This window comes from Triticum aestivum, chromosome 2D (genome assembly GCF_018294505.1).
Source record: "Triticum aestivum cultivar Chinese Spring chromosome 2D, IWGSC CS RefSeq v2.1, whole genome shotgun sequence".
Classification (NCBI taxonomy): domain Eukaryota; kingdom Viridiplantae; phylum Streptophyta; class Magnoliopsida; order Poales; family Poaceae; genus Triticum; species Triticum aestivum.
Window position 1 is genome coordinate 304364685 of NC_057799.1, and position 11696 is coordinate 304376380.

General features: G+C 47.4%; 2 protein-coding genes across 3 annotated transcripts; one reads left to right on the forward strand and one right to left on the reverse strand.

Moving 5' to 3' along the window:
- Window positions 1-646: 646 nt before the first annotated feature.
- LOC123052850 (uncharacterized) lies at window positions 647-4113 on the reverse strand. Of its 2 annotated transcripts, XM_044476203.1 has the most exons (4): window positions 3490-4113; window positions 3330-3376; window positions 2968-3235; window positions 647-2824 (listed from the first exon to the last, which is right to left on the reverse strand). In XM_044476203.1, exons 1-4 carry the CDS (start codon window positions 3631-3633, stop codon window positions 2621-2623), a joined length of 663 nt encoding a protein of 220 aa, XP_044332138.1. In that variant the 5' UTR covers window positions 3634-4113; the 3' UTR covers window positions 647-2620. The 2 variants fall into 2 exon arrangements, 1 of the variants encoding a protein (XP_044332138.1); XR_006425134.1 differs by lacking the exons at window positions 647-2824; window positions 3330-3376 and having other exon boundaries at window positions 2852-3235.
- A 1753-nt stretch (window positions 4114-5866) lies between these two features.
- Window positions 5867-7759, forward strand: LOC123052851 (protein TIFY 5). Its single transcript, XM_044476204.1, has 2 exons — window positions 5867-6167; window positions 7312-7759. The coding sequence occupies exons 1-2, from the start codon at window positions 5988-5990 to the stop codon at window positions 7630-7632; spliced, it is 501 nt and encodes a 166-aa protein (XP_044332139.1). The 5' UTR covers window positions 5867-5987; the 3' UTR covers window positions 7633-7759.
- The last annotated feature ends 3937 nt before the right edge of the window (window positions 7760-11696 follow it).

The window sequence follows — 11696 nt, forward strand, 5'->3', positions numbered from 1 at the left end:
AAGAGCGTCGTCGGGCAAAGCCGGGGCGTCGTCAGTGGTCGTGGGGTTATTGGTCTGTGCGTCGGGGGCTGGATCCGGTGGCCTCATGACTCAGGGCAGGATGCGGTCAGGGGCTTCGTCTGCAGGCGAGGGCAAGAGTGGAAGGTGCTGCTGGTGGATCACAGATGAAAATAGGGGCGGAGGCCCCGAGAGTTCGAGCAGTTCAAGTGTGTTGACCTCCTGATGCGTGAGCAGTGATGCTCTTGATGTTGGTGGTCGGAGTGCCGTGAGTTGCATTGGGTTGGGCACATGTCCTATGGAGTGCATGCATCTTCACAGCTGCGGGAGCATTCCGAGTCTGCTACTCTAGTAGCAGTCACGGCTTCTTCTCTTCGGCAATGTGGTGGGATGATGACTAACTCGATGGAACAGGTTACCGTTGATTTGTGTGAATTTGGCTCGCGTGCTGATGTGATGTGATGTTCGTCGAGCCGTCGCTGACAGTGGGTGTGGTTTGTGGCATTGTTTGGGTGGGCTCTGTATCGGGGTTCGTTTGTTTTCCGTAATTAACTAGGCAGCAACCTTCTTCTTAATTAATGAAACTGGCAAAGCTTTTGCCTCATGTTTTGAAAAAAAAAGTTTGGTGCTGTGATTTTAAGCTAAGTGATGTGCTATAATAACTAGATAAATGCCCCGCACGTTGCTGCGGGATTTTATTGTGTAAAACTTAAAAAATTCATGATGTGCATTCTGGAGGACAAATGAAGGGATAGAAAGGAAATTAGTTTTATCACTGGGGTGGGATGTTTTTTAGCTCACATAAACCAACGTTGTAAAATATATAAGAAGTTCCTGTCATACTTAATGAAATTACAGGAAGCTTACAAACCAATGAAACAACTATAATAAGATATTCGATCTGCAAAGTGTAATTACAGTATTCCAACAGTAATTAGATGTATGGTTATGGACAATAATTAACTTTGAGGACCACAACTTCTTTGGCACACAAACACACTTACAACACGACATGAGGCAATGAGGATATTCTGGCATACTTTGAATATACATTTATATAAATAACAGAAACAATTTATGTAAACTTGATATATTGTAAGAAGATAGAAGCATGCCCAGAAGCAAATTAGCTTCTCTTCTAGTGATGAGATGTTGAATCTACTACAAACACTTGCAAAAAAACAGGATGCCGAAATTTAAGTAAAATGAATGGATAACCAGATTCCTTATTTACAAATCAAATTACTATGCATAATTTGTTGCACGGATAGATATAGCTCCAGATCTTTGCATATAGGTATATCTACAACAGATGATCAGAACCATTAAAAAAATACTTTCCTGAAAGACAGCTTGTACATAGCAAAAAATACGCCATGGTTGGCAACTCTGTATGCACGCTTCAATCTTTTTTCCGGCAGTTTGAGCATCACATGTATATGCTACTGTGAAGGAGATATAGGTTATAGGGTAGCTAGAACAAAATAGAGATGGCCATGGTACATGAATGTAAGAAGAATAAGCATATATTAATAGGAATAAGACTGTAGGTATAAGATAGTTGGTAGTGTGCCAATAAATTTAGCGTTCGTAAATAATAATGTCAGATGACAACATTATATACACTTATTACTTCAGCAAGAACACTCAACTGTTCCAATTTTCAACAAAAACTTATTGATAGACATTAAAAAAGAATCTGCAGAGAGGACATGTCACATGTAGCAATAACTGAAGTATAGATCACAAATATTCTTTTCTGAGGACGGACGGGCTCAGATGCTCCTGAAATTTCTCCCGTCAGACGACCATGCGGATCTGTGCCGCGCAGCGTATTCCCGGGGGTTTGATCCTAATCTAGGATGGATAAAGGGCAGACCCAGTGCGTAGAAGCTGTCTTGCCCCTGCAAAGTGCAATGCAGAGAGGCTGGTTCGAACCCAGGACCTCTTGGCACAAGTGGGAGGACTTCACCACTGCGCCACGCTTGCCCTCTCTAGGATGGATATTGGTTCAAAATAAATAATCAAAATGATTTGCAGACTCAGTAAATGAAAGGGATCAAGAAATTGGGAATTAAGAGAAACCATGAATTTGGGATCTGTATTTACCTCCCTCACAGGAACATCAAGGTAAAGGATATAGGACCGCAGTACAATATATGTGCCATATTTTAAGCCTTTACAACGGAAAAGAAGAGTATGAATATAGCATATATCATACCTATCAAGAAGAGACACTGGAAATTATTCATATGGTGCTAAGTAGATAACTAATATCCATAAGAAATACTTATTGAACTCCTTTTGTTCCAAAATTGCAAAACATGAGACTTCTACATGAACGAATGAACTTGTTACTATCACTGATTGCAGCAAAGATTAGGAGACATACTGAGTAGATGATGGATCATAAAGATTACCCAGATTTATTTTTGACCGAAATCTGCTTCCAATTCATCAAAGGCAAACAATTGCACAGACAAATATGAGAATGATTGGGGATTTAAATTGTCAAGCTATTGTAGCGCAAGATGTTATCATATGCAGCTGCTGCACATATAGTTTTACAGTGTAGAAATACCGTGAGTTTTGTGAAAGAATTTTGGGACACCTGAATTACTTTCTAACTGATGATGTGACACGTTGTTTCATCAGAGCCTATTTTGTCCACCTGCCGCTCATCCTCCTGTATGTTACTCAAGGGGGCGCTGTTCATCGTTTGGCTTCGGACACTGGTATGTATTTCTCCAGTTTCTTGTAATGTATGGAGCTGGTGTTTGTTATAACCAAGGGTTCCAGATTTTGAACTGTTGGGTTTCTGCTCTCTCTGAAAGCAAAGGCTCGGGAATGAGAATGATGATAAAAAATATATCCTAACCTTTGCAAGCAAGTAGTCAAATAAAATAGGAGAGGCGAAAAATACAACAGGGTTACACATATTATGCCCCAAATGTTGAGCTTCATGCGTACCAATTTGAATCTCTTGCCCGTAGACTGTAGCCACATAATGACATGTTGATGCAAAATCAAAGACGATGAAAAAACAGGAAGAGTAAGATGGCAAATGGAAAAAGTGACCAAAATAATAAGGTGAATCTTGGAATGCAAAGAAGACCAAAACATATTTAGGACTGAGATGGAAGACCAATGGGAATGAAATGAGGTGAGCCGAGCAAACTTCAAAGGGCAATCGATCCGTTTCTTGTGTAGATGGTGGGGAGAGGAAGTGGAGCGCCGTCTGGAACATTATTAGGAGAGGGAGCGTCAGACATCAGTTAGTCTACTTTTTCTTTTGAGTAAACATCAGTTAGTCTACTGGTTGTTTGCTATACATCATGACAGGGGAAGATACACCGAGTGGGCCGGTGGAAGCAATGGGCTGCAGAGAGGATGCAGCAGTAGGCTGTGTAAGCTTGCTATGGCCTTTTTCATAAGAATATATATAGGATTGTAGAGAAAGGAAATACTTTTGTTAAGAACAGAGTACAGTACCTTCAAGTCGACGGATATCGCGCCGTAGTCGGGAGCAATTGGAAAGGAAGCCTCCATATGGCCTTCTTGGACAGATTCAGCTGTACTCAACTCAGGCCGCTGCCGACATTGCAACCTATCCACCTGATGCGCCACCGATGACATGGCCTCTGGATCGAGGTGGCCGAACTCCTCCTAGGCCGACACCGATCCCCAACCCCGACACCACCGGGCGCTGATCCCTTGGAAGTAGTCGTGGCAGGCAGCGCGAGTATGGAGAAGGAGGGTGAAGGGGCGAGGAGGGAACGAGGTGGCCGCCATGGCTTGAGTGCTGTGCGGCGGGAGGAAGGATGGATGCCGGCGTGGGAGTGAGGCGCGGCAGACAGGGAGGGATCGGCGAGGGGGGCGACCAACGGATCCTAGGCGGGGCGGCGACGCAGGGTGTGGCGTGCGTAGGGGGGAGCCGGCCCGCCGGTCTTGCCTGTTGGACCTTGGACGGGATCCTGCTGGGCGGCACGCCGGAGTGGACAGAGGGGAAAGCTGGGAGGGAGGAAAGCGGTGGCGTATTCGTCGACAAAAAAACAAAGGAAAGCGGGAGGATGGGCTTGGCTGGATTACGTTGGGAGGGAGGAAAGCTGGGGCGATGGGCTGGGCTGGATTACGTCCGTCGGCAACTTCTCTGGTTGGTCCTACAAGTAGTAACTGAAGCCGACGTGTTTGTTTTGTATAGTGGTTGGTCCCGCTTGTAAGTCTCTACCAAAACGCTGACGGGGCAGTATAGCTGATGTGGATAGCCTGCATGTTAAGAGAAATAGGTTAGAGCATCTCCAGCCGTCCGACCCCAGGGTGTTGAAAAAGAGCGGTCTGGGGACGAACCGGCGCTAGATTGGCCCCTGGGGGCGACCTAGCTCCTAGCCACGCCCCCAGGCGCTGCCCCCTAAGCCGCGACAAATTCAAACTTGGTCATTCCTGCTCACAAAAAAAGCCACAAGTCCGGCGATCTCAGCAGCCCAGTTCGGCGATCATCACCTCGTCACAGTTCGGCGATCGAATGAAAAGTTCGGCATACAAAAAAGAAAGGACGCGTGTGCAACGCATCACACGGCGGCGTCGGCGGAGTCGGCGTGCGCGGGCTTGGCGGTGTCGAAGCTTCTTCTGTGTTGGGCGGCGTCGGCGCGGCTTCTGTGCTACTGGGCGTCGTGGAGGCATCATCGCTCGGGCTTGGCGGCGTCATTGGCGTGGGCGTGGGAGTTGGCGGCGCCGTCGACGGCAGCTGGTTTAGGATGAGGCCGCGCTCCGCCAAGTACCACGCCTTGACCTGCTCGTCGTTGCTCTGGAGCATGTCCGTCCCGCCTAGCAGGAAAAGCCGGGTCGGTGTTCCTCTTCTTCGCGGCGACGTTGGTCCGGAGTAGGTCGAGCTTGACGGCGCTGCTCGTCATTAACGCCGACCACCGCGCCTCGGCTTCCTCTGCTTCGGCTGGGCGACGGCGGCGGTCGCAGCCTTCGCGGCGGCGGGGGAGCACGTACTTCTTCGGCGGCATGGCGGCCGGCTGGGAGGGGAGGAGGAGGGAGATTGGCGGGAGGAATGGAGAGAATGAGAGGGAAGCCGGGGGGAAAGCGGGAAGAAACGGCGGGAAAAGGCTCTCAACTCGCCGACGGAGCGGCCCCACGCCCCTTTTCGCTTGTGCCGGCGCCCCCAGGCGCCTCAGCGCGCCGGATTCGGCTCGGGTGCGCCGGCTGTTATTTTGGCTCAACCCGACGAAAAACGGACTCATGGGACGCGACTGGGCCGATTTTCTTCCGCCGGCGTTAGAAAAACGCCTGGGAGGGGGGCGCGGCTGAAGATGCTTTTAGTAGGATGAACTATTTAGGTATTATAGATTTAGTTAATTGAATTCCTCAGGGAAAAATAGTCAAACGGCTGAATAGAAGAGTGTAAATCTGGTGGCACGTGGGCCCACTGAACTCCTGGACGCAAAGGGAAAAGAGCACGTGCCGACAAGAGGTGGAAAAGAACCGGAACAAACATGTCAAAGCAATGATCGATCTCGTTTTCATTAGTAGTAGTGCGTGGTTTGCACAAATCATGCGCACACAAATTAAGCCAGCTAGCTAAGGCAAAATGAACGAACGGAAAGGGAAAAGGATGGCAAGAAAACCAAGCGGAGAAGGTTCCCGTGAAAGAAAAGTAAAGAAAACAGAGTACAGGAGTAGTACACAGGACAGCCGGCGCCGCTTCTCCCCTCCCTCGCACGCATTCTTCACGTGCGCTGCGGGGCAAAAGAAAAGAAGAGACCGAACCGCCCCGTTTGCCGTCGTGCGCACACAACGTTTCATAAACAAGCGGGGCAAAGAGAGATTGAGAGGTGTGTGTGTATGTATATATTGACGGGCCAAACCCCAGGCCGATATCTGGTCTCGTCTAACTCTCACGCATATCCTTCCTTCTTCCAAGTACCGGGCCGGCTAGTTGAGGAGGAAAGATCGATAGACCTGGTACTACTTGAATATACACATTAATGGCGGCGGCGAGTAGGAGCGCGCCGGAGTGGTGGCGAGATGGGGGAAGCGTCGACGACGGGGGAGCGGAGGTCGAACTGAGCCTACGGCTTCGGACCGGGAGCAGCAGCACGGCGAGGAGGAGCATGACCATATTCTACAATGGCCGGGTGGTCGCCGTCGACGTCACCGAGCTCCAGGTAAGCTAACTGCCCCGATCCTTAGCACCATTTTAATTTGCTCCATCCCTCCATGTATTTTGTATGTTTACGCAGTTCAACCCTAAGTAGTTAATCATGCTCGTCTAGACTAGGTTGGTCATCACTGACGATCATGCATGTGCTTAGCTCAATCTTGCAAGTGATTAAAAGGCAAAACAATGTAGGAGTATGATGGATCGAATGGATCCTCCACCACGAGTTGTTTTTGCAGTTTAATGTAAACGATGCCAAGAAATACAACCGGAGTCAACTGAGACACCGTGCAGCCTAAATAGAACCAATAGCAAATTAACAAGGGAGCGCTTCTTCTTTTAAGCCGGTCTTTGGGTTGTGATTCTCACAATCTATACTGCTATGCACGCATGACACGTCTTGGGAGCCTGTAGACGTGTGAGAACCTAGAAGATGAAAATAACCCAGGTGAGACACCCAAATCAATTCCAGAGATCAAACTTGGGCGGGCTGGGTGGCTACCACCACATCATTTCTGATTAATTATTACTCCCTCTGTCTCACAATATAAGACGTTTTTCCAAGCTATGTTAGCTTGCAAAAACGTTTTATATTATGGGACGGAGGGAGTATAATAGATCAAAGTCCTTTGTGAGGAAAAAAACATGGTACTAACATTACATGCATTATGCACGTGTTTATTTCAGCACGTCGATGAGTTTGACAAAAATCCGGTACGGTTGAAATTTCAGAATAGTAGTAATATTTAATGACTTAAGTCTGGGTCAAAATTCTTGTGCTTATTTCGAGACGTGCTGTACCGCATCCAGGAGACAGGCAAAACTAAGACGCAGCCACATTTAGTCTTGGTGGAGTAGTAGATGTGCAATTGACAAGCACGTTCAACTCCTCCCCAGACGCGATCATCTCTTAGTCAGACTTGTTTTTTTGACAGCATCTCTTAGTCTGACTTAATTAAGCAATTAGTCAGAAAAGGGACGAGCCTCCATACAAAATAGACAACCAGAATTAAACACGTGCTCGATTGCACCAAAACTCAAAATGATTATGCACAAATATTTCGTTTGAAATTTTCTAGTCATATTTTTGTTTGAAATGTGTGCGCAGACGTGGGTGTGACAAAGTTCATTTGTTGATTGGTTAATCGCAGGCAAGGGAAATCATAACCATGGCGAGCCAACAAATTCTGACCGAGCAGCAGGACAGCGGCGGCGGCGGCGGCGGCACTGCAGTGGCACAGTACGGAGCTCATGAGAATCCAAGCCAGCCGGCGCCGCAACGTTGGGCTCCATTGCTGGCTTCACGTTCGCTTCGTCAGGGAGCAGGGGCTGCTGCGCCGGTCACCAGCCAAGCGGCCGCCGCGGGGCTGTCGATGAAGCGGTCGTTGCAGCGGTTTCTGCAGAAGCGGAAGACAAGGGTCGCAGCCATGGGTTCGCCGTACGCCGGCGGCCGGCGGGCGATGCCTTCCTAGCACTAGGCCGGTGGTTAAAAACACTTACTACGTACTAGCTAGCATCTGGTTATTTTTGTTCTTGAAACTTGTATTTTCAAGCATGAGATTGGAGTGTTCAAATGAAGTTTCATTTGTTCGAGTGTTCCGTAGAAGATGAGGTTTGGGCCGTGCAACACAATTGCATTGATCGGTGCATCAGTCATGTATATATATGATGTACAGAGGGAGACCGTAACCTTAATTATACAGATGAATTAGGAGGTGGGCCCGAGACACAATATATTCAATACTCTCCCGCACTCGAAGCGGCGCCGGAGACGCAGAGACTGGAACGAGACTCCACAAAGGTGGAAGTCGGCAGTCCCTTAGTCATCACATCGACGAACTGTTGTGCGGTCGGAACATGGAGAAGCCGAATTCGTCCAAGGGCCATCTGCTCACGTACAAAGTGAATGTCCAGCTCAATGTGCTTAGTCCGGCGATGATGAACGGGGTTGGCGGAAAGATACACCGCAGAGACGTTGTCACAGTAGACAACCGTAGCCTGGGACACATCATGATGCAACTCCTGAAGTAGTTGTCGTAGCCAGGTGCACTTGGCGACGGCGTTAGCCACTGCTCGGTACCAGCCTCCGCGCTAGAGCACGAAACGGTGGGTTGTCGCTTGGACGACCACGAGACGAGTGAAGGACCGAGGTAGACGCAGTAGCCAGAGGTGGAGCGACGGGTGTCAGGGCAGCCAGCCCAATCCACGTCGGAGTAGGCCACCATCTCCAGAGAAGTGGACATTGTGAGAGTGAGCCCAAGAGCCATCGTGCCGCGGATGCGGAGAATCCGCTTCACGAGGGTCCAATGGGAGTCACGAGGGGCGTGCATGTGGAGACACACCTGCTGAACAGCATACTGTAGATCCGGCAGGGTGAGAGTCAGGTACTGAAGAGCACCAACAATGGACTGATAGAACGGAGCATCCGACGCGGGAGAGCCCTCGAGAGCAGAAACCTTGGCCTTCGTGTCAACAGGAGTAGCGACAGGGTGACAGTTAAGCATGCCGGCACGCTCAAGTAGCTCGTGCGCATACTTCTGCTGATGAAGGAAGAAGCTGTCGGGTCGCCAAACAACCTCAATGCCAAGAAAATAATGTAGAGCGCCCAGGTCCTTGATGGCAAACTCATCACGCAGCCGGAGAATAATCTGCCGAAGAAGAGCTGCGGAGGAGGCCGTCAGGATGATGTCGTCGACGTAGAGGAGCAAATATGCAGTCGTGTCGCCGCGGTGATAGACAAACAACGAGGCATCCAAGCGAGTAACGCTGAAGCCCAGTGTTTGAAGGAACCCGACGATACGCTGGTACTAGGCGCGGGGTGCTTGCTTGAGCCCGTAGAGAGACCGGGACATCAAACACACATGCCCAGGAAGAGACGCGTCGACGAAACCGGTGGGTGATAACCCACAAGTATAGGGAGTCGCAATAGTTTTCGAGGGTAAAGTATTTAACCCAATTTATAGATTCGACACAAGGGGAGCCAACGAATATTTAAAGGTATTAGCAGCTGAGTTGTCAATTCAACCACACCTTGAGATTAATTATCTGCAGCAAGTAATCAGTAGCAAAGTAATATGATAGTTTTGATAGTGGTGACAGCAACAATAGTAACAGTAACAGTGATAGCAGTAATTTTGTAGCAAGTGTAACAGTGATGATAGAAGTAGTAATGCAACAGAAAAATATAAGATAAATTCGTAGTCATTGGATCGGTGACTTGTTGGATGATATTCATCATGTGACAGTTATAACCTAGGGCGATACGGCACTAGCTCCAGTTCATCGATATAATGTAGGCATGTATTTCATAAATAGTCATACGTGCTTTATTAAAAAAACTAGCATGACATCTTTTGTCCTACCCTCCCGTGGCAGCGGGGTCCATATTGAAAGCTAAGGGATATTAAGCCCTCCTTTTAATAGAGAACAAGAACAAAGCATTAACACATAGTGAATACATGAACTCCTCAAACTACGGTCATCACCGAGAATGGGCCCGGTTGTTGTCACTCCGGGGTTGTCGGATCATAAAACGTATAGGTGACTATAACTTGCAAGATCGGATCTAAAATATGGATATATTGATGAATTCATAAACGGTTCAGATCTGAAATAATGGCACCCGGGCCCAAAGTGACAAGCATTAAGCATAGCAAATTCATAGCAACATCAATCTATGAACATAGTGGATACTAGGGATCAAGCCCTAACAAAACTAACTCGATTACATGATGATCTCATCCAACTCCTCACCGACCAGCGAGCCTACGAAGAAATTACTCACTCCTGGTGGGGAGCATCATGGAATAGGCGATGGAGAAGGGTTGGTGATGACGAAGAACGAAGATCACCTTTTCCGGAGCCCCGAACGGACTCCAGATCTGCCCTCCCGAGGAAGAATAGGGCTTGGCGGCGGCTCCGTCTCGTGGATCGCGATAATTCTTTCTCCTTGATTTTTTTCTCCGAAAATAGGAATTTATAGTGTCAGGGTTGAGGTCTGCGGGGCCACCAGGTGGGTACAACCCACCTGGGCGCGCCAGGAGAGGGGGGCGCGCCCTGGTGGGTTGTGCGCACCCAAGGGCCCCTCTCCGGTGGATCTTGGCTCCAGAAATTCTCTTTTATTATATAAAAAATCCTCGCAAAGTTTCGTTTCATTCCGAAAACTTTTATTTCTGCACAAAAACAACACCATGGTAGTTCTGTTAAAAACAGCGTCAGTCCGGGGTTAGGTTCATTCAAATCATGAAAATTAGAGTCCAAAACAAGAGGAAAAGCATGACAAAAAGTAGATACATTGGAGACGTATCAACTCCCCCAAGCTTAAACATTTGCTTGTCATCAAGCAATTCAGTTGATAAACTGAAAGTGAGAAAGAAAAACTTTTACGAACTCTTTTGCTCTTATTTGCATAAATAAGCTTAAACATCACCCATGTTTTCAGCCAACATTATAACTAACCATGTCAACAATAACTCTTAAATATAATAATGATTCATATCAATGACATAATCAGCTAGCGAGCAATAATAAGATATCTCAAACGGCAACACGTTGTCAAAACAACCATGATATAATATGACAATAGTGGTATCTCGCTAGCCCTTTCTGAGACCGCAAAACATAAATGCAGAGCACCTCCAAAGTTCAAGCAGTGACTAAACATTGTAATTCATGGTAGAAAAGATCCAGTCATGATGCACCCAACATTAGGTACACACAATGCATAAATCATGACAGTTGTGCTCTACTCAGTTTCTGGCGCTTGTTTTTAGAAGGTGATGACACAACATAAAAGTAAATAGATAGTCCTTTCGCAGAGGGAAGCAGTGATTTGCAGAGGTGCCAGAGCTCAATTTTAAAAACAGAGGTAAATGATATTTTGAGACATGCACCCTTCTTATTCACTTCACGAACATCAGTTATCAACATTTTCCATGCTAAGCACGCTAGTGGCGGTTCCCAAGTGATAAAAGTAAAGGTTTACTCCCCCTCCACCATCAATCACACTCAACAGCTTGTCCGAAACAACGGGTACCGTCCATACCAACATTAGTCCCGGGGGAGTTTTGTTTAATTATTTGCATTTTGGGGTTCGGGACTGGGAATCCCTATTACCGCCCATTTTCTCGTGCGATGGCGAGTGAATAAACACTCGACCTAAGAATAACCTGCTTAGCACGGAAGATATCGACCACCTCCTGTCGTTCCATGAACGATCCAGGCACACAAAAAGGATAATTTTTTAGAAGTTTTTAGAGGTGGCACATGCAAATTTACTTAGGACGGCAGGATAATACCGTATATAGGTAGGTATGGTGGACTCATCTGGAATAACTTTGGGTTCAAGATTTTTGATGTACAAGTAGAATTCCCACTTAGTACAGGCGAAGGCTAGCAATTAAGATTGAGAAGCGGCCAGCTAGAGAGCAACAACGATCATAACCATGCATTATGCATAAGTAACATTGGACACTAGCATGAGTAGGATATGAACACCATGAACATAAATATCATAGAGGCGATGTTGGTTTTGATT